Here is a 22,568-nt window from a genome sequence, read left to right as displayed (position 1 = left end):
AAATGGCAAGCAAAGCCTCTGAGTCATTCTCGCTGGCCCAAGTTTTGTCTCTGTTGTTAACTGGGGTTTCAACCCAGCTCTGAATACTTGCAGCAGTGTGTAATTGCCAATTTGCGATCTCTATTTTTTAAGCACAACAGAAAAAAAAATCACTTTTGTATTTCACTATAAGATTCTCTGGGAATCACCAGATGTTGTCAAGCCATTTTATTTTTTCTTTTTGTTTGCAGAACAGGTATTCATCAAATAAATTTGTTGTTCACTAGTTTTGTTCATAATTTATTTTGAGCTTGCCATAGTAGTATTATTGTCAATTTATTTACATTAAAAAAAAGTTTAATAAAGGCAAAGATGATTATGGAAAGGACAGGTGATTCAACATTTCTCTCACTGCCTTTTACAGGTGCTTAAATGCTGCAGTGACATTTCTGTGAGGACTAAAATATGATCATCCTTTTTCTTTACCCTCCCAGTAGCATGCCCTTTAATACTAATGTCCTGCAAATATTTGTGCATTGTTGTTTTCTTGGTGTAAATATTGGCAGAAAGAAATTATCAAAGTCTTGAATGCTGAAAAATGCCCCCTGAATTTTAAATTCACTCAAAGTATTCAGCATCAATTGTTTGCACTTCCAAGCAACCAACTAAAAGTAACACCACCATATGACTTATTTAAGCAACTACGACGAAACAACACAGTTCAATAGCGACTACCAGAAAAACAATGAAAACTACTCACGCCTTGAGGTTTGTGTTTTCTAAATGGGAAAGGATTCACTAATTAGGACATCGTTGAGGATATTGGACAATGGATGCGTTAGGACATAATCTACTAGTACACAGCCCACAAGGTGGGAAAAGCTTGATCAGTGGCATTCACCATGTATGATGCAGGAAACACGACTGCTTGCTGCAATACAATGTACTGGCTATTCCTGCGTCACACCTTTACTAACGTGTTCTCCCAGGGTATCTTGTGTGTATTGTGCACACAAACATACAAAAAATTATACGGAAGCACTTTCCGGTAATTAGGAAGGAATGTGTTTCCACAAGCCAGACTTGGAGCATTATTCCCTCTTGCTCCGTGCAGAGGGAACGTGGTTCCTGCTGCTCCTTCCACCAGAAGTCACCAGATCCTGCAGATCCTCTCCTGCACACGCCTCTCCTGCAGGGCTGCAACGAGTCGCTTAGATCACCAGCTTCTCCACGCTTAAAGTGCTTGTTTCATCCTCTTCATTTGAGCCAAAATACCCAGGGAGGTCGATCATCTGCTGCTCTGCCTCCGTTAAGCCAAAAGTAGTATTATCATAAAAGGCAAACTCAGGGTCCAAGGGGAAGCTCTGGCACTTGTCCTTTCGGTACTGGGCAGGGCTCACGCTTTGGCCTCTCTGGGAATTATCTTTGCCAGCTGAGCCCGTTTCCTTCCTCCAGGCACCTCTGGGGTTCGGTGAAAGACCCCTCTTACCTCGGCTGGGCTCGGGCTTATCAGCTGCCTTCTCCTGACCTGCAGGCTGGTGGTCAGTGACCAGGTCCAGCTTCTTCACCGGGGGACATGGCCTGTGGTGGCACTTCGCATCGTGGCCCTGCAGTTCACATCCCAGCATGGCGCTGTGGGGCTGATCCAGCTTGTCACAAGTTGGATTAGCGTTTCTTGATTTTGGCCGCATCCTGTCCTCCAGACTCTGGTCCCACATCCTGGTCCTGGAGCTGTAAAGAGGAGTCTGTCGGGGGGTGAGGGTGGACATGCTTCTCTCTCTGAAAGGCCTGGCCTTTTTAGTTTCATGGAAACTGGCTGTTCTTCTAAACTGTGGGTTTCTGTGAGAGCCCCTCTCAGGAAAGTCCCCTCTGTTATCCTGGTGCTTGAAATGAGCTCTTCTTATCAAGGTTTGCGTAGGGCTCATTGCAGGATTGGCCTGCGAGAATGGAAAATCCAGCCTAGGGTGAGAGCTTTCCCCAAGAAATTTGGGCTGACTGGCTGGCTGGTCCAGAAATGGAGATTTGATCCTAAATTTGTTTGTCGCTGCCTCTTCTTGGTTTTCTCCGCTTAGGGGAAGCATTGTGGTGGCACCAACAACCGTGTCTGTGAGCGGATTCTGAGAGACGTGGTACACCTTGGTGGTCTCCGTCAGGCCTTTCTTTTTCATCTCTTTTAGCTGCTGCTGTGCAAGGCGGTAGCTAAAAATTGGAGGGATTATTTTTTGGGCATTTGGTTGGAAGTTCTCACTTCCAGAGGCATCATCTTCTTGGGCAAATTGGAGGCTTCGCCTGTACGTCAGAGGAATGTTAACAGGGGCATCCCCTCCTTCGGCAAAGCTGTCCCGCTGCTTGTTGCCTTGGCAAATGTTCTCTTCATCGGAGTTTTTTCGGAAGCCAGGGGAATGGACGGAGCTTCGGCGCACGGCCGTGCTGCACTTCTGAGCTCTGCAGAGCTTCCTCCAGAGGGTGATGAGAACCGTGGCAAAGATGATGAACAAGCATAAGGAGATACCTGTGATAGTGACTATATTATTTGCTTTCTGGTCCTCTCCTGGCTCGACAGAAGGTGCGGTGGGAGGATTGATAGCTGTAACAAAGAGCACACATGTCTGTCAGAGTTTCGCTATCAGCATTTTGGTATTTTAGGATGGATACGTAACTACAAAGAAGAAGTAACCAATCAGCATAGTAAGTTGTTTACCATTAAGGTTTGCTCATTGTAGAGGACTTGCTACTGATCACTTCAAACTGACAGGAACAGATCTACTTACTTTAAATCAAGGGTTCCATGGACCTTTTAAATGTCATAATTACTTTTGCTTCTTCTGTCATTTCCATAAGACATTCCTAAATATGTGTAAATTAGGCTAACAACACTGGCCCTCCTTTATGAAATAACAAAGATCCCCTGTGGAAAAACACTGTAAAAGGGGTAAGAACAACCCAAGCCAGGCTAGTACTTCAGGTATCACTTCAAAATTATCTTTAGGATGGCTTAAGTGGGTGTGAGAATTGAAATTATCTTTAGGATGGCTTAAGTGGGTGTGAGAACTGCAGCGAGTTTGAAGAGCAGAGAGGTGGCGTTAACAGATTCAGTGTAACTTTTCTAACCAGCCCTCTGCAGGTGCTCCTTCCAAGGCCACCCGGTGTCCCAGCCACACAGGACAAAACCTTCCCCTCCACAGCAGGTTCCTAACTGAGAAGAGGACATTGCTCTAGTGCCCCTGGCTTTCTGGTATTGACACTCTTCTGTTGTGGACAGGAGATGGGCCTTCAAATGGGGAAGACTACTCTGCAAACCTGTACTGTGAACATCTCAGAACTTTCCACAGCCCTATTTAAACCTCTCACTTACCCATCGCATCACATTATAGATGGCTGAACCAAGGGCAATTAATAATTCTTTTTTTTGGACGAGGTCTCTAGCATTTCAGGGCCAACCCTGAGAAGAACACAGCACAGTTAAAAGTGGATGAACTGGTCCATCGGTTAATTTTAGTGTGTGTCAGCACTCCCCAATCATCAGCTCCGTAAGCCCATGAAAATGCTGTTGGAGGAAAAGGCTGTTCAGTTGTAGTTAACAAGAGCTGACCATGAAGCTGTGCGCTCAAACTGAATCACTTAACAACCCTTCCCAGTCTCTGGTTTTATCCAGAAGCCAAACCTTCCATTAGAGTGATAGAGAGTTTACTGTAAAACTTGCCAGGTGCTCCTGCCTGCACCACAGTGACTATCCAGCCACAGGAAAAATGTGCCTGCAGAATAATAAGAAGCAGACACCATATACTTCTCATAATCCAAAAAACCACTAATTCAACAGTGAGCTGGTAGCACAGCTATTAGATGTGCAGGATGCACAAAGGGACTGATGAACACAGACCAGAAGGTCTAAGGCTGCTACAATAACAGACGTGCAGGGCATTGGCTGGGCAGGAGACCCATTTCTTTTACTCAGGGCTAGCTGGCAGCACCAAGACTGGCATTAAACTTTATGTTCATGTCACTCTGAGTTCGACATCAGTGTAATGAACATGACCATTGCCTGTTCTGTGTTTTCTGGAGGATCCCCAGGACTTGTATTCAGCCCAGTGCCCCATGCCCAGAGCACGGAGCTCTGCCGCGCCAGGGGCCTGAGCCAGGCAGTAAAGCGCAGGGGAGAAGGCAGGACCAGCATTTGCTCAGCTCAGTACCAGGGCAGCAGAGCAATTCACTCACTGCTCATCCTTCTCAGACTCACAGTTATTTTCTAAAGACTACATTTGCTATCTATAAAGCACATTGTGCTGTACCATTTGGAGTAGAAAGCTAACAGCTAGCAAACAGCGAGGTTCGAAACAGGACTTGGTCACGTAGGTTTGCTGCTCTCCATCTCTTCCCTAGACTCTGTACTAGCTTCATTTATTCAGCCATTTGCTCCATCTGCTGGACTAATGACTACAAACATAGTTATGCTGAAGAAAACACTTTCCTGCTTCAGAAAGGCGTGGACAGTCAGAGGGTGGGAAGGGTGACACAGGCAGCAGATGAACACTGTAAGATCACAGTGTCAAGTCACTTCTTAAGCAATATAAGATTCAATGAGATGTAAATCACATAAGTGATTATGTAAAGGAAGCTGCCTGATGTGGGAGCAGGAGGACTGGAAACCATGTGCAAGAGAGAAGTGAAGTAATTCCTCCAGAAGTAATACCTCCACCTCCTATGGGTGAAGGTGTAGGTGTCCTATGCATCTGGGTTTTCTGTCTATAAACTGTCTTTATTAAACCAGAGACCTTGCTGGACTCTGAGGCTTCTCCAGACCTGCTGAGTGCCATCAGACAGTAACTCCAACACGACTGCGTATGCACATGACAGCTGACCGCTCTGGAAACCATTGCATGCCTTGCACAGTTGCACCCCCTCCGAGAAGCACCAAAGAGGCCCATCACTTCTCTGCATGTGTCCAGGACACACTCCACACACACGGACCCTGCTCTGGGGAGCTTTGTGCATCAGGGTGGCTCTCTGAGCTCCAGAGGAGTGGGGTGGAACTGGCCAGCGAGGAGCCAAGTCAAATACTGTACTTAATGAAATACCTCACCAGCAGGTAACAGGAGGTACAGAACAGCAGAGCCCAGCACCGCTATAGAAAAACACCAACTACTCCACTGCATTTTGCTGGCGGCAGTACTGCCCACAGCAGTCTGAGAGAGTTTGGCATAGAGAAGACAACCAGCCCTAGAGCATGGCATTAGTTTCAAGACGGGGGCCTAAACATCTGAGTTGTTCCTCCCTGCTTACACTCACACCTTTACAAAATAAGCAGACTCACATGGACAGCACTTTCTAGTCATTAAAAACATCATAAACCTTAAAAACAAACTGCTACAACATCCCAAGAGCTGCTTGAACACTGACAAAATGCAATACCTAGCTTGATGTAATAAAATTTTTAGTATTTTTCCCTTCATCTGACCTTTTGCTCAATACAACCCACTTCTCACATTGCTCCATTTCAGTCCTGCATGTATACTTTTGAAGTGTTCATTCAACAAACATCTTGAAGCTGGTTCAAGCCAACACCTCCATCAAAAGAGGAGTCCTGCCCTCTTGCTGCTCCAGCTACACATTCTCCCCTTCTGCTGCCCTTCCCTTTCCAGTGGCACAAGCATTGCAATGGCCATGTGATAAGCAACTTCCCCACAGCCCCAAACTGTCTATTTTTTTGCTGGCTCTGTTCTATTTTTCCACACTGAACTTTTGCCAGTGCAAGGAAGTGAGCACCATGGAAGCAGCTAAAGCAATGGGTAAGGCATTGCTCCATTTGTAATAGCTTAAAGTATCTGTTCAGTTACAGCCAAAGAGCCTCGGAGACTGCACAGCCCTATGCACCTTCCTTCCCCCATCCCCGCCAGGCTGTGGCACCTGTGGGATGGGGAAGGCACCAGAGCTTCTCGACCAGCCAGTTTCTGAGCAGATGGACCCCAGAGCCCCTTGGCATCAGAACCTTCCTTTTTCGCAGGGAATTTGCAAGAGGCAAAAGTTTTATGTGGACTGAGCACCATCATCCCATTGAAAGGGGCCACTTCTCCTGCCCTCCACACTGGATGCAAGCATGTGACTATGGTGCTGGCACAGCCTCATCCAGCCCCACCAAGGAGCGGCTGCATGCTGCTGTAACCCCCTCTCGCCTTGCAGGAGGCTCGGGTCTCCTCTATCTGCATCCACTTGCCACCCAGCAGTGCCACCCAGCCTGCCCTGTCACCAGATAGCAGTGGTGGCAAGCTGGAGCAGGGGGAGACCTGGCACTGCCATCTCAAAAAACTCCCAAAGTGGGAACCCCTTACTATGGGTCCCAGCTATAAACAACCCTTTTTTAATAGGTTTCCACTTTTTAATAGGTTTCCATTGCCTGGAACTGAACTTGTCCTGCTGCCCTGGTATCTTTCCTCCAGCCCTTTCCCAACCGTGCTGGAGATTTTAAACGCCTTCCATGGCACTCACAGCATGCAGAAATCCTCTTACTTCGGGGAACCCTATCTCCAGCTGTTCTGCAAACGCATGTAGGCTCCCACCCTACTACATCAACCACAGGAATGTGACACCTCCCCAAAACCAATATGACTGAAGGAGAGATCGGATGCTTCCATTTCACAAAGCCCTTCTAATAACAGGCCCTTTGATTCTGCCAGGTCACAGGGACGAGGACAGCAGAGTTACGTACACAAACACTCCTCCAGCGAGCACAAGGATGTCTCCCTCGGCGGTCCGGCACAGCCTGGCCTTGCGGGCGAGGAGGTGAGGCACTCCCGGAAGCGCTCGCGGACGCCGTCCCCGCAGGTGACGCTGCAGGGGCTCCAGGGCTGCCACGGGCTCCACGTTTCTGCAAATACAGAAACTCACAGCAATGAGGAACGTGTCTGCCTCCTTTCCTTTAAAGACATAGCCATTTGTCTTCTCTCATTTAAGAAAAACAGCAATAAATAAGCAAGCAATGCAAACGGCAACACCGAAAGAGCACCCAGGGGCCTGCTCCTGTTCCCATCAGAGCCTGGAGCAAAACTCCCACTTTTTGTTTTCCTTTCTTCACTGCGGTGCCAGCCAGCAACACAGCGGTCAGTCATCTGGCAGGCAGGTTCTGCCTGGAACAACAGCAAATGGAAATTAATCCACAAATCTTTGGAATGGGTTAGTAATTTATATATTCATCCAATTCCTGCCTGACAAATAGTGCTTTTACAGCAAGATAACTTCATTGACTTAAATGTAGTTACTCTTGATTTATATGATTATGAAAGGAGGATAAGCCTACAAGGCCTAATGAAACAGCAATATTGGTTTTTCTCTTTATTATCTTCTCAGCACATAAACGTGTTATTGAATCATTCATTTGACAGCTTACAGGTCCCTACTGTTTTATTGTTTATGGTTAGGCAATTAACTCAAGATGAAATTTTGCAGGTTCATTTCTTTATTTTAAGTGGAAGCAAACTCAGGTTCTAATGCTACCTCAAACATTATAATTTTTTAATGTGTAATGAAAACCCTCTTTTGCTTAGACAACATCTTCATCCAGTGTTTGACACTCAAACTTTACAGAGAGAAAGAGACTGCTCCTGCCCATATCTGACAGCTGTGACACTGAAACAGGACCACAACTTTATAAATCCCAAACCAATGCACGAGTCCAGGTGCAGCCTTTAACAACACACATGCAGGCAACCCTCTTATGCATCAGTTGACTCAGGGACCTGGGTTTGAAATGTGCCAGAAGGAAAAACAATAGATTACTTACTCCACTTCAACGCTCACAGATAAAGTGGAAGATCAGCTAAATCACAAAATGTAGATCAGATTTGCTACAGTTTGCTATTTTAAACAATTTATGGTGTTGCTACCGCCAACACTGGTCATAATCTTTAATTTGCTTTGCTGCTAGCATGCCACCGAGCTCCTGATCAGTGAACAATTTATGATGTTAAAGAACTAGACATTGTTGCATGACTGCAAATGGTTTCATGATTTCATGTTGTATTGGTTGCTGTATTGTTCATAGTGTGCTATTATTTTTAAAACTCTCAAACAAAAATAAATACAGTCATCTTCTAGTAAACACAAAGATTCAACTGCTTTGGACCCTGTCCTACACATTTTTGTGAACGCACCAGTATGCATAATGTTAATGTGAGCAGCATAACAGAATGAGCGGGGCTGCTCCTGCATGCAAGTTCTTGCCTGTGTTGCACGATGTGGCCCGGAGGTTTTGAGCTCAAGCTTGTGCTGTCAGCCAGGGCTGCGATGCGTGTGTGGGCACTAACTTGTAGGGTCATAGAATGTCCTGAGTTGGAAGGGACCCACAAGGATCATCAAATCCAACTCCTGTTCCTGCACAGGACAACCCCACAGTTCACACCATGTGCCTGAGGGTGTCGTCCAGTCTCTTCTTGAACACTGTCAGGTTTGGGGCTGTGACACCTCCCTGGGGAGCCTGTTCCAGTGCTCCACCACCCTCTGGGTGAAGAACCTTTTCCTCATGTCCAACCTGAACCTCCCCTGGCACATATTCATGCCATTCCCTCAGGTTCTGTCATTGGTCACAAGAGAGAAGAGATCAGCACCTGCCCCTCCTCCTCCCCTTGTGAGGAAGCTGCAGCCACCGTGAGGTCTCCCCTCAGTCTCCTCTGGGCTGAACAAACCAAGTGACTTTAGCTGCTCCTCATACAGCTTCCCATCCAAACCCTTCACCAACTTCATGGCGCTACTCTGGACACTGTCCAGCAGCTTTATACATTTTTTCTCCTGTGGCGCCCAAAAAGGCACACAGTTTCAGATGCACACACATCTGTGTGCATACACGTTGCAGTACAGCTGCCTTGCCTGATGCAGAGCAGAGATGGGCACGGTGAGACACCCCAGTGGTGCTGCGGTTTTAAGCCCACACAACAGCAAGTGACCTCCCCAGCTATGTACCGCTGACTCTACCACAATATTCCAGTATGTGTGATCCCAGGCTGTCTTTCAGTTTGTGCTCTTCATGCACCTCTCTGCTGAGCTTTCACACTTCTCATCCAGTCTGTTCCCAGTAAAGCGCAAAATGGAGCCACACTGGATGGTGTGTGGTGTTCAGGAGAGAGAGGATGCCAAGGAGGGGGGAACTGGGGAGGTTTGTTAGGGTAAAGAGTCCCTCAAAGGTACAGGCCCTGGACAGCTGCAGAATCACACTGGGCAGAGAGCAGAGGTAGCAGTGGGGGCAGTGAGAAAAATGGCCATAATCAATATTCAGTCAAGGATCCACTGATCCCTCCTGCAAAAGACTTCATTGTATCACAGTATCTGGGGGTATCACAACACTTTTCTTCATATCAGTGTCATTAAAGGCTCCAGCAGTGTCCCTCATCACTGGCAGAGGGAGAGAGTCTCACTGAAGAAGCATCCACCTCCTCATGGACTACTTTATGTGAGCAGCTTGGTGAGCCCCTGTCGTAATTTCCAGAGCATGAGCCAGCCCATTTCCCTCTCTCCACACTCTCTGCTCATTTAAACTTCTGTTAATTACAGTCAGGTGTAGAGCCAGACCCAGAAAGGTTCTTGTTGCCTCCAATGCTAATGCTGGTGATAGTGGAGGGTGCTCAGTAGCCTCCGCATTAATGCCTCTGGGCTTCAATGTACAAGAACATTCAGGATGAGTAATTTTCTAATTTTGACGTCAAATCTACAATGTGCCCATTGCTCCAGGGCACTTCCCATTGACTTTGGCTTCAGCTGAGGGCAGAGTTCCTTAGCAAAAACATGTGGCATCCGTAGCTTTGGGGCCAAGAATATGTGCCCTAAGCAGCAGGAGATCAGGAAATGCTCCCGCTCCCATGAAAGGAGATTTAAACTCCTGCAACTTGCTCTGCAACCTCCTGCAATTACCAGAATGTAAAAGAAAATGAAGCATAGTTTATTCTCCCCTAAGGAAATGAAATGATTAACCTCCGTTAAAGACAAACAGATCCAAAGTGCCAGGGGAAAAAACAGAAGGTATGCACTGCAAACTATCTCTAATAAGTGTGATTTTTTTCACATACAATTGAGGAATCAATTATCAACGTGAAGACATCTAACTGATGAGTTAGTCTGAAATAGCTGACAGTTGGCAGATCTGCCAACATGAAAGATAAATGCAATTAACTGTGTTAATTGTTGCTCTGCATAAGTGTCTCCCCTCAAATCTCCGTGTTTGTAAGAACTTTGAGCACACAGCACTATCCAACAGCGCAGTCAGCGAGGGATGCTCAGCATCACCCCTGCAGCCTGGCGCAGGGGATTGTCTGAAGAACTTCAACAAGACCAGTGATATGGGACAAAATCACTAATTATTTAGTGTAAATGCCTATGCCAGCCTGGGGGTTTGCAGAGCACTTTGTGGAAGCTGAGTTTTTAGGTCCTGAGACTGGGTGCACACATGTTGGTGTTTGGATAAGACCTGGGAAAGCACCCTTCTAACCTGTTCCACATTTCTCTGTTTCCAGGGAAATGAAGCACTGAAAAGCTGGTGTGCTCCAACACGTTATTAATTTGGACACTGAAAGGACCAGGTTCCCTTTAAAGGAAGAAAACCTAGACTCTGCCTAGGCAAATTACAGTCTTTTTCCCACAAACAGGCATCTTTAAGAATTGCTGAGATGCAGCCTAAAAATTTTTTTCAGAAGTGAAGAGCTATCCCAGTGAGTCTGTAACACCTGATTTATTCCTAAAATGACTGGGCTGTGGGGATGAGGCATTCATTAAAACAGGAGAAGCAGATGGGGCACAAACAGCCCTGGCATTCCCAAATTCCCTTAATCTGCCTGTTTCTAAATACACACAAGACAGGTACAGATTCAGGCAATAGAGCTAATCAGTTCCCAGATTTTCCTACAGATAATAGCCAGGTCTGATTCATATAGTCTTATTCAGGGGCCAAGAATTTAATGGAAGTTGTATGTACCTGCTTGACCCCTAGATACTTCACTTATTCCTCCCTTACTGAGCGCTTTTCGATTCACAAAGTCTTCCCCTACCTTCCTCTTTCCCTTTGCTGGCAACAGCTGCACTTCTTATGCCCTGCTGACCTCCAAATAGCTTTTTTTTTCGAGAGTTAGCGAAAGGCAGATGAACAAAATTCAACTCTGCTGTCAGCAAGCGCAAGACACTTCACTGGGAGTCACACCAAAGGTGAAACCAGTCTCCAAAGTGTAACTAAGAATCATAAAAGAAAGTTAATTAACACCAGCAATATGAAGATAATATGCCCATTTCTATGCTGTAACAATACTCTTTAATTTTATCAGTCTCATCCCAAACATTTTAAGTGGGATACAGGCTACGCCATGGAAAATCTTCCTAAGGAGTGCAGAAGTCTCACTGCTTAAATCCCAGATAAGGAAAATCTAGGATAAAGCATTGAAAAGAATGAGCCTGCAATGCATCTGTTGCTGGGTGAGATGATCTAATAGAGTTTCCTACCTAAGACATTCAAATAATCTAGTCAAACACAGGGAAAAAATTAGCTGCGTGACTCTGCCTAAGCCACCTGTGTGAAACAGTTAACATCCCACTGAGATGAATGAACTGACTCATACCTCACTGCTATTTTTTCACAGTTTCTCCAGTGGAGTCTACAGAAAGCTGCTCAAGTGCTGACTTAAATTTCACAGACATATTCCCCAATTTAAGAGATACATCCCCAGTCTTAGACAGCGCAGGTCTTTTTGCAACACTCGTTCTGAAGCTGTTGGCCTGGGCTGAAAAAGCTGCTGTCCTGGCTGGCTTAGGACCACCATGAGCCTTCTCCTTCCTACTCCAGACCCAAGCCAGATTCCTGTCACATAGGCTGGACCAAACCTGGCCAGGATGAGGAGTGAAGAGTCAGGAATACAACTAATGTCTGATCTATGGAAAACGGGTGTGGCAAAATAATATTTTAGCTCCTCCTCTGTGGTTTGGATGAAGATAATTTTAATGATTTAGGAGCTTTGATTTTTTACAAGACAATATCTCTGCTTCATACTAATAGAGCATATGCTAAATGAAGTAAGAACTGGCTGAGTGACAGATTTGATATGGAATTGTCAACAGAAAACCATCACCAAGTGGGAAGGCACTTGGAGAAATTCCAAAGGGATTCATATAAGGCTCGGTGTTGTACAATGCTTGCCTAGTTGACACAGAAGTAAATATAAAACCCTTACTGAGAAAATATGTCACTCCTGTGATGACATAAGTGAATAGCACAGTTATATGGAGCAACATAGGTTACTTGCTAAGTTAGGATAACTCAAGCAAGGTGGATCGCAAATCAGGAAAATGTAAAAAGTAGGAAGACGGAAAACAAATTGTACCTGCAGGATGGTAGATTACATACTGAAAGGTCATATGCAAAAAGAGCTCAAGAAGAGCTTACAGGATAAAAGTTACAGCAAAATTAGCTAATGAAATGGGTGGAAATTATAGCAGAGGAGCAATTAAGCAAGGGTGCTACTGTCCAAGCAGCACTGGTGAGGAGGACATCAAAAATAGCAGCCAAAGCTGGTACTTCTGTTGTCAAATAAAAAGTACTGTTAAAAAAAAAAATGGAAAGGGACCCAAAAAGACACAGAAAATTAATCAAATCCTGAAGAAAATGCCTTCCAATTAAAGACTCGACCTTTTCAGTTTATTAAAAAGAACACTGAGGTTATCTGGAAGGACTGAGATGATCTGGATGTGCAAACGCCTTTGTGGGGGGAAGACCGTGGATGGGAAACAGCTGTCTCCTCTAGCAGAGAGCTGCGGACTAAGAGCCAGTCACTAGAGGATGAAGCTAGATGAGCTTTAGTTATGAAACGCACAGAGTTTACCTTAAAAATAAAATCAGGGCAGAGTACTGAGAGAAATTACTACAAGAGTCTCTGTTTTGTGGTGTCTTCAACAAAAAGCCTGGGTAACTCTGGGGGATAAGGGGCAGCGGAATGTCAAGCCTAGCTGTGGGGCTCAACACCAGGGTAGCTGGATGAAAAGCGATGGCCCACGCTGCACTGCAGCCCTGACCAGAGGGGTTATCACCTCTCCTTGCCTGAAAACGGGTGAGCTCAGGAAGCCCAAAGGAGAAAATGAGTGACTTGAGGGAGATGCCTGTTGCGCAGCAACAGCTCTCAGGTGTCCAGGTCTGTGCAGGCCACCTCCCAGTGCCTTGCCACAGGGTGAGGGGCACAGCTGAGCCCAGGAAAGGGCTTCCCAAGGCAGCGAGGAGGGGGATGGCCATCGCTGGCGGTGCAGGTTCGCTCTGCCTGTCGTGGCTCCGGGCTGACGCACCCCTCCCAGAACACCCCACTCCTTTCAAACGCTGCCTCGGGCTTTGAAGTCTTGCAGATACAGGCACGAAGTCAGATGTGCTGCAGTCTAATTAATTTCAGGTTGACATTTTATTTACGGCTATGCGGTGCGGTTTCGCTTTCATCGGCTGTGTAGATTTGACACTTCAAACTTGGCAGCTATTGACTTTACTCTGTTCTTCACAGGTGCAGTCTGATTCTTTCGACTGTGGTTGTAAGGTTTGTGCTATCGGGGAACCCAAGGAAACAAAGTGGATTGCATGGAGTCATTGCTTAATGTGGATCTCATCAATTAAAAGTCAAATATTGGGCACAGAAACATATCTATGTCATATCCTAGGTATTCATCTGTCAGGGTAATTATCTAGATTGCATCAGTGTAACATACCACACAAGCACAGAGAAAGTATTATGATTCTCTCTTCCTTTTTCCTTCAGAATTATCTCCATTAAGAAAATAATATGCTTTCCTTTTAAGACAGACTATCTTATGCCAAAGGGAGAGAGAGAGTGCCAACAACGAATGCAGATGGGAAGTTCAGATGAAGAGAGGAACTACGTACCAAGTTTGGCATATGGTGAAAACAGAGGTCATTTTTAGTACAGAGTGCTAATTAAAGAGCTAACAGTTTTAGAATTCATGAAATGGTAGAAAGTAAGACCGCATGATGCTAGGAACCTAATTAAGGTAGCTGTGTCTAGACTGTGTTCTATGGAGCATGTCCTACACGCCTGGTCTCCTGATGACCCCGCTCCAGAGATCTGCCCATGAAGCACAATGACCCTCTTTTGGCTTGAGTTCCTGCACTTCTTTTTCAGGGAGACCAGGGCGGGGAGGTGTAGAAAATGGTGTACATCTCAAACCTTTCAACCCAAATTCTTTGAAGCATGCAGATGGAAAAGACTAATTCATTATGTATGGACATTAGCCTGCTCCAAATGAGAACATTCACTTTTCTGTTCCAGGGTGTAGGCAACACAACCCAACTCAGCCCCAATCCCTTTGTGCACATACAGCCCATGTCTCACTGTAGCTGCCCTCCACAAATGAGGGATGAGAAGGACATTTGGCTCATCTGCTTCCTCTGCCATGCTACTGTGATTTGTAGACTCTGCCAAACCATGTACTGACACCTCTGAAGCTACATCTGCATAAGAGGTATAGATATAAATAGGATGTATAGATATTCCCTAAATGGGGATGAGGAATGGGCTCCAGCTCTGTCCTGTGTTCATACTTAACGGTGATCACTTAACCATGATCATTCACGCTCCTGGAGATGGTTTTGGCATCTTCCAACCAGCACTCTCCCAGACCATGCCTGGTCATGGACCGAAGGACTATATGGACCACACGCTGTCCCCAGGTGGCAGTTTGCATTATTCTAATAGTTTCTGGGAGGAAAAGGGTTGCTATACAAATGTGACCCATGATCTGCCAGGTGGCTTCATGGGTCAGAAAATGCACCCTGGTCTGCTTTAAGCAGTAGCAGAGACATGCTTGAAAGCCTGCTTGAAAAAACCACAAGCTGGCCAAGTGATGTGACAGTGTCGTTTGGACCCTTGGCTTTTAGACACTTAAATGTAGGTAAGACTAATCCTACCTTTAGTGTCTAAAATCAGCCAGATCTCCTGCAATAGGTTCTTACCACACTGAGAGACACAAGTTTGAGTTTTACCCAGACTAGATAGATACACCATTCAGAATGCCCTAAACATTTTTGACTGGTACTTAGTGTTAACTTAGCGCAGTTTTAAGCTACCACAGTGGGTCTGCTACCAAATGTCATTGTGTATGCCTCTATGTAACAGCCTGTTCTGTCTTGTTCCCACCTGCACATGATATTACAACTATTTTGTCTGCTGTAGAAGACCCAAAAAGTAGCTATTCAGTAGGAAACACTACAATAAAACCTATTTATCATTGCCCATGTTGGCTGGGGAGAGTGATGATTTTGGCTAAAAGAGGACAAACATCAGTACAAACCCATATTCCTTTGGATCATCATACACTCCTTAGCTCTTGTTGGGAAATGACTTCGGTTTGAGAAATTAAAAAGGTCAAAGCAGTATTTGTTCTTCCCCACGTCAAACAAAGTGCAGTTAAAGTCTGTCCTGTTGTCTCCTGGGTGAAGGGTGTTTTCATACAGCCAAGCTGTTCTTTGACTAGGATGCTTGAGAGCCTCTTTATAGACGACAATTTTTCCACTGATAGAAGTGCACGGTGGAGAGACTACGAAGACCTGAACCAAAGTTTTGCATGTTGCTTCTGGTGCCACAACCAGTCTGTATCCAAATTTGTGGAGGAGATCTATGGGTCCCATGGAGGCAATGACGGAATGTGTTTCTAACGATTTCAGTAACACAGTGATGTATGTTTCTTGACCAACAGGTGGGCAATCAAACTCTACCCACTGGGACCTAGAGAGTGGGATTCCTTTGCTAGTTCTAACACCCAGAGTCTCATCAGAGCTTACCCTTCTGAATTCATAAAGGGTGCTGGTGAATATCACATCCAGTGAAACCACCGTCTCGTTCATGGCACACAACTTCTCATTTGTAAAAAGTCCAACCTGAAGGGAGCTCCCAAGCACCTCTGAACTCTTGTTCAAATCAATGTGAAATACGGGCCACTCCACATGGAGGGTGGACATGCTGCTTCTGCTCCGCTGGGCAGCACTGCTGTTATTGCTGGGAGAGACCATTCTGAACAAAAAGTCCCCAGCACTCTTGAAATGGAAACACTCGAACTCTACAATCCCCTGGGATTGATTTGCTGGAAGCTGTTTTCTTGCAATTATCTCGTTGGTGCTGGCATCCAGCAATAGGATGGATGGATGCTCTGCTGTCACATTACCACCACCACCGTAGTACTGATATTCCACAGACACCGTGTCATTGCTGAAGGCTACATGACCTGGGCGCTCCAACAGGAGATACTCCACTTCACCGAGAACTGAAAGGAAAAGTTTCGCAACAGTATTAAGAACCAAAGAGACAACTGATTATTTATCTACCTTATGGAAGAAAACATAGATTTATGACATGGATATTCAAGAAGCAGTTCCCAAACTTTCTAAAGTTTATCAGTTCACCAAAAAAAAAGGGTCCTAGTTATAGCAGTTAAAGCTCACCACCTTTCCTTTGTGCAGGGACATGGTTTGGAGCAACTCAAAGTCTACTGCAGTAACATGTTCAGCAGAGAGGTTAAAAACAAGGTTCAAAACCCAACCAAAACACAACAACACAACAATAACAAAAAAGATTCACAGAAAACTTTATTTTTCAGGATACGTTCCCAAACTTCTCATCTTCTTTGACTTACAGATTCTTAAAGTCCACTTCATAGTGGCCAGCTGCTGTTCTACTTACTCTAGCTATAATTTAGCCAAAAAAGGATGGTAGTTTCTTAATACAGACATATAAAAAATGTCCCTTAAATTAAATAAAATAGGAAGTCTGCGTGACGCTTTTTGAAGCCTCTTCTCTTGCTCTCTCTTATGAATCTTTCATTTTGCTCATTTGCATCACAGAGACACTTGAGTGAAAGAGCTGAAAATAACAGTGCTGGTGACTGCAGCACTTTTCTTGTCTCAGATGTGGTGCAACATGTCTAAATGATATCATTTCATTATAAATGGCGCAGTCTTTTTGAATGTACTTCTTGCATGACCGTGTTTGTGCAAGTTGCCAAATTATCTCGAGACATGCCATAACAAGTGGGGATAGATGATATCTAAAGCCATGGATTGGGAAGATCACATTACTGTTCTTAGCTCAGATAGCTTTTCTGCGTTGCTTGAAACTTAAGGATTTCAGACACAGAAAGGTTATCTGGAAAATGGGAACTGCATACATCTATTCCAGATATAGAATGTGCTGTGAAACATCTTTATTTAATTAATTGTCTGGGAAAAGGCCTCTGAGTCTTGGATGGAGGGTGCTACGGAAGTGTAAAACTTCGCTTAAAGCAATCCTTTCATAAGTAGTATAACTAACAATACTTTGACTTGTTAAATCTGTTACACATGTCTTTAGATTACCTCAAAGAAAGCTTTGCTGGAAAAACACTGCAACTGCCAAGGCAAGCACTCAGAAGTCAGGAGTAGCAGGATTCATCTCATATAATATTAGACACCAACCACTCTAAGCCTTAATTTGAGTTAGTCACCTTGGGTTCACTTTCTTGTCAGCAGGGAAAATTTTCAGGAAGAAATTCATCTGACCAGCTATAGACATTTACATCAGGGTGAGGTACGGTGTGCACAAGAAGAGCCTATTACTCTCCAGCAGCTATTAACACGTCCTTAAAATAACCAGCTCCAACCACATCCATAAAGTCCGAATGAAGGTGGCACGCACAGCCTTGCACATATAAATCATGCATAAACTGTTACATATATGTACTATAACTCAGTCTTTAATTTGCATGACTCAGTTCTATTTTTTCCACAAGAAGCTGCTTCATTGGCAGATGGATGGTGCTCATTACCAAAAGGCTCTTTTGTTCTCATCCTCCCATGGGTGGTCCCATGTATTATTGACTGTACACCATCCAAAATCCATCCTGATAACACAGAATTATTCATTTCTCTTATGGACTCTTCTATCATGCTCTTATCATAGTCTATTAGTGCATTAGAAATATTAATGAGTTTATCCTTCCAATATCCCTGAAAGATGAGACGATGTCACTATTCTTGTTTAGTGTCTTAGGAACCAAGCATAAAGGTGAAAACTGTCAAGCATCAGCTAATTGTGGATGCCCCAAGAAACCCAGAACTTGGTTTTAAATACAATGGTCCTTCAGACATCCAAAGCAGGATCCCATTGATTCCAGCTGTGGGGAGCACAAGGCACCCCAGCAAACCTGATCTCAACTCAGACACTCAGAGAGTAGGAAACAGACCCTGAATGCCTGTGAAAAATGGCTCTCTACGAATTGCCCAGCAACACATTCTCCTTCCTCTTCATGTTTTGGTTTTGTCACCTGTCCCTGCCCATATTTTCCAGTCTTGTTCCTACTGTTACCTTCTGTCAATATCTGTTGGGTACTATCCTATATCTATTACCATTACCACGGTTCTCCAAACTCCTGCCCTTGTCTGTTTGCCTTACAGCTCTTCTACTTTCTCATGTTGTCTGGGCTTGCGATTACCTCCAGCAAGTCCCCACCTTTCTGGCTCACTGCTGGCCTGACAGCAGAGAGCACAGGACAAGCACCTCTAGTGCCTGATCCTACAAATGTAGGGGGAACTCTGCTGCCCTGGGCTGGAGCACGCACAGCATTGCACAGGGCTGGAAAGAGCCAGCAGGACTTGGGGCATGCTCGACCCTTCAGAGAACTTCATTGCTAACTCATCCACAAGGGCTTAGATCTGGGCCAAGTCTGGGCAAATCCTCATCAGGGCAGCAGAAAGCATGTCCCAAGCCACTGTGAGCACCCTAACAAATGTGAAGTTCCCACAACTGTGTTACAGTTCCCCAGTGTTTTTATTTATTTGAATAAGGGCAAAATGAAGCGTGTCTCTAAAGGAACTGGCTAGATTCAACTTAGCTGAAACATTACAAGGGAAAAAGAAATCAGACCATGGCAAAAACCCAGCATGAAAAATTTCAACTTCACACTTTAAACTTAGAGCAAAAACACTCAAGTGATAGTAATGGAAAGCATTGATGTTTGTATCTACCGCTCTACTGACCTTACTCTCTTTTACAAATATCTTGACTCTCTTGCACTATTTTTTGTTTGGAATGGCTCAGTTGAGAAGAATTAACACCAGTTGGTGTGTGTGTGGGAGGACTGCAGAGAGGCCAGGGGACCACCACGTGGCTCCCATCACCCCTAATGCAGATGACTCAGGAGGTGAGGGAAATGAGCACCACTGGAGGAGGCTGCCACAGCACCGCAGAGCTCTGGCTGGTGCACCCCAGTTCACAGCATCCTTTCCCCCATCTTTGGTTAGTAACACAAGGAATTTGCACTCGTGGACAGTCCATGCAGCAGTTTTTTTTTACAATGCTCCAAAAGGTGTCAGTCAGAAGTAACCAGTCTCTACCACAAGCTCCTTCAGCCACCCTCCAGCCCACTGTGCATGTGACTGTGTCCCATGCCAAGACTTGGTCCCAGTTGTTTGGACAGCCAGTCAGGGGCAGCTTTCAATGCATTTGTATATTTTTGGTTGTCATTACAATGGTCTCACATTGAACAGAGCCTGGCTGTGGCGCCAACAACCTGCCAGAGGAGCCTTTGCAAGAACTCGCGCTTCGAAACATCAAAAGGAAAATTCTTGTTTTCACTGAAGAGTAAGAAAAATTATTCGAGGGTGCTATTCTGATATTTATTTATTTTAATTGTGTTTAAGCCAACTCGGATTGTGCTGTTGGCTTGTCAGCCACCAGTAGCACAGAGCTAAGAAGAACAAACACATCAGAAAAACTGATAAGAAATGAGAATACTGTTTTGCTGTATGTTAGGGCTTTTTTTAGCACTAATTTTCCAGAGCATACTGGATCATTTAAAAAAATAGCCCCGGTCTGAAACACAGAAGTCTATGAATGAAATAGTTATCTAAAGACTTTGTACACATCTGATACTCAAAATGTGTAGTGCATATGCAGAACAGTTTGGAAGTAATTTTCTGAATTATGGACTACCCTTGAACTGGAAATACGGCAAAAGATGACACACCTCAAGTTTGCAGCAGAGATTTTGCTCTTTAACTGCAGCTTGTAATTACTTACTGTGCCACGCTTTATAAAGTTCAGGAATAATAGCTTTTACCTCCGAGCCAACTAGTTGTGAATTTCTACAGGACACCAAGAACCAGAGGATATTGCAATCATTCACCTCACTTCTTGGGTTAAGTGAATTTAATACCTACCTTCACTGTGTTCCCCACTCAGTGCACTGTTCCTAACTTGGCTAGTTTGTCTTCTTAAAAGAAGAAAGGGCACTAAAAGCCATAGGAAAGTATCTCCACATCTACTGGAATGAAGCTCATCTAAAATATGGCAATTCTAGATTCTTTACACCTTGCAGTGATCCCTTGTTCTAGAGTGGAGATGGAGCAAGAATAGAGGCCGGAGTAGCTGAGCATACTTAGTATTCAATCATTACCTATAATCAGATTTTTCTCGCTTACAAAAGGACAGCAAACTGCATCCATTTTTTTGTCCATTTCTCTCCTTTGCAAGACATCGTCAGCCATCTGGTGTGTGAACTACCTGCTGCTACAGCTCATTCCATAAGCACGGACTAAACAATTCTTTTTCCATTTTTTCCACGCTAGAGACATTTCAGCAGTGCATGACTTAATCCTTTAGCATGGTTTGACAAAGTACTGCAGCTGTCAGAACAACACCTGCTTTTAAATTAAGAATGTAATTTTTCAAAACATGTATTATTCAGGAATTAAGAGTCACATTTACAAAATTTCTAATTCACTGTGCATTAAGGAATTAATTCAGTTTGCAAATCTACTTCCCACTTAGTACATTCTTGGAAGAGATAAGATGCCATGCACAGGATGCCCCTCAGCTTGTAGATATCTTACAGTTGTCTAATTTGAACGTGGAGGTCCAGCCTCCCTCCTTGGCAGCTGACGGTGAGAAGGAGGTGCTTTCTCATTCTGCACATCTCAGACTGCAGATGGGTTGGAGCTGCTTTTAATATGTGCTGATTTGTGCGTGGACTGCTCAAAGGAGACTGATTGCCTCTACTTGGCTGCCTAATTTTACATGACTAAAATTGAACGAGTACAAATACCATCCTTTGGTTTATTCTTTGGTCAGAGAAAAGAACAGCTCTGTTGTTCTCAAAAGTTCTCCAACTGGCAGCTTTGGTCCATCAGATGGGGAGCTCACTCAGCTATAGGAGGTTGCCTGTACTGTAGACGCTTACACCTCAGCCAACCACCACAGGTTCCTTTTATTGTTAATGGAGAGAATCAGGTAGTTGTATGGCACAGTTCCCCCCATTCTGGTACGGATACCTAAAATAGGTCTACCTTCCATAATGTTCATTAAATATAATGAAATATGAGTCTTACAAAAGAGCAAAGTTATAGTGACTGCTTCTAACACAGCCAGTCCCTCAATGATGCCCACAGAAATCTGTTCATTTATCTTGTTTATTTTTCAGAGCACATTTACAGCAGGAAAGGTTCTTGCCACTCTGATCTAAAAGGGCAGGTTATGCAAGTTGCATTTTCCACCTAAATATTGCGTAAGATCAAGTCTATATTCTGAGCATATTAGTGGTGGCTTCTGTGACACCTGATTTCAACACATCACCTGAAAACAGGATCATGCAAATCCACCGTATGAATACACATCTCACAATTTTCCCTTGACAGCTCTAATACTCACCATAGTCACACAGCACTACTAACAATAGATTTGAAAAATCTTTCAACATCTGTTTCATTCTGACCACTGAGATCCCAGGTCCTTTTACTCCTCATGTCCTTCTTCAGCTCCAAAGTGCAGGCACTTTCTTCCAAGAACACCTGAAAGTTAAAAAATTAGAGCTGTGTTAACTTTGCTTCACGGGATACAAGAAGGAAGATACCTCACTAATAAGTAAAAAAAGCACAACACACTATAAATCAACACTTTCCTCCCATTTACTTAAAAATTACTAATACTGTATCAATTACTAATAATGTATCAACTACAATTCACTGTACAATAAATTTTCCCGCCTGAAATGTCAGCTCCTGAGCCAGAACAAAAACACATCACAATCATTTACCTTTGCACTGCAGTAACTGCAGTGCATATCATATTAAGATCAAGACTCATGGTAGCAAAATAACAAGTATTTATACAAAATGTAACTCTGACCTCTGCACATATCCATACTGGAGATCTATTGCTGCTACACAATTTATATCACTTGCTGTCAACTGCTTTCAAGCATGAAAGAAACTTGCTAGAAAGCTACTGTTTTGGTCCTCAAACTATACTGTTTTTCAGGTCTAGTAATATATTTACTTAATAGATTTATAAAAGACCTATAACTGGCTTTTATGTCATGCAGACTGATCAGATGGAGAAGGTGCTAACTTCCACTTCTCCTCCACCATTTTTTTATCTCTACAGCCTTGGTTAAGCCAACAAACAGTGTTCCTTTTGGCAAGTTTCAAAAGTTTACGTCCATGTGCTTTAGACTAGTGTTACTGAGTCTCTTAACAATCACATAACACAAGTCGGAAGCACAATGATAGCAGCAAAACTAACACTTCGCTTCAGAAACAGAATTAGGGGGGA

At 44.3% G+C, this 22,568-nt stretch overlaps 1 protein-coding gene across 1 annotated transcript; it reads right to left on the bottom strand.

The window, feature by feature from the left end:
* Positions 1–834: 834 nt before the first annotated feature.
* THSD1 (thrombospondin type 1 domain containing 1) lies at positions 835–21,784 on the bottom strand. Its single transcript, XM_082076009.1, has 4 exons — positions 21,666–21,784; positions 15,283–16,251; positions 6,683–6,841; positions 835–2,566 (listed from the first exon to the last, which is right to left on the bottom strand). Exons 1-4 carry the CDS (start codon positions 21,721–21,723, stop codon positions 1,191–1,193), a joined length of 2,562 nt encoding a protein of 853 aa, XP_081932135.1. The 5' UTR covers positions 21,724–21,784; the 3' UTR covers positions 835–1,190.
* Positions 21,785–22,568: the final 784 nt, after the last annotated feature.

This window comes from Streptopelia decaocto (assembly GCF_964273445.1).
Source record: "Streptopelia decaocto genome assembly, chromosome: 1".
Taxonomy (NCBI): Eukaryota; Metazoa; Chordata; class Aves; order Columbiformes; family Columbidae; genus Streptopelia; species Streptopelia decaocto.
The sequence above is the reverse complement of the archived record's forward strand: the minus strand, read 5'-3'. Positions and strand labels throughout refer to the sequence as shown.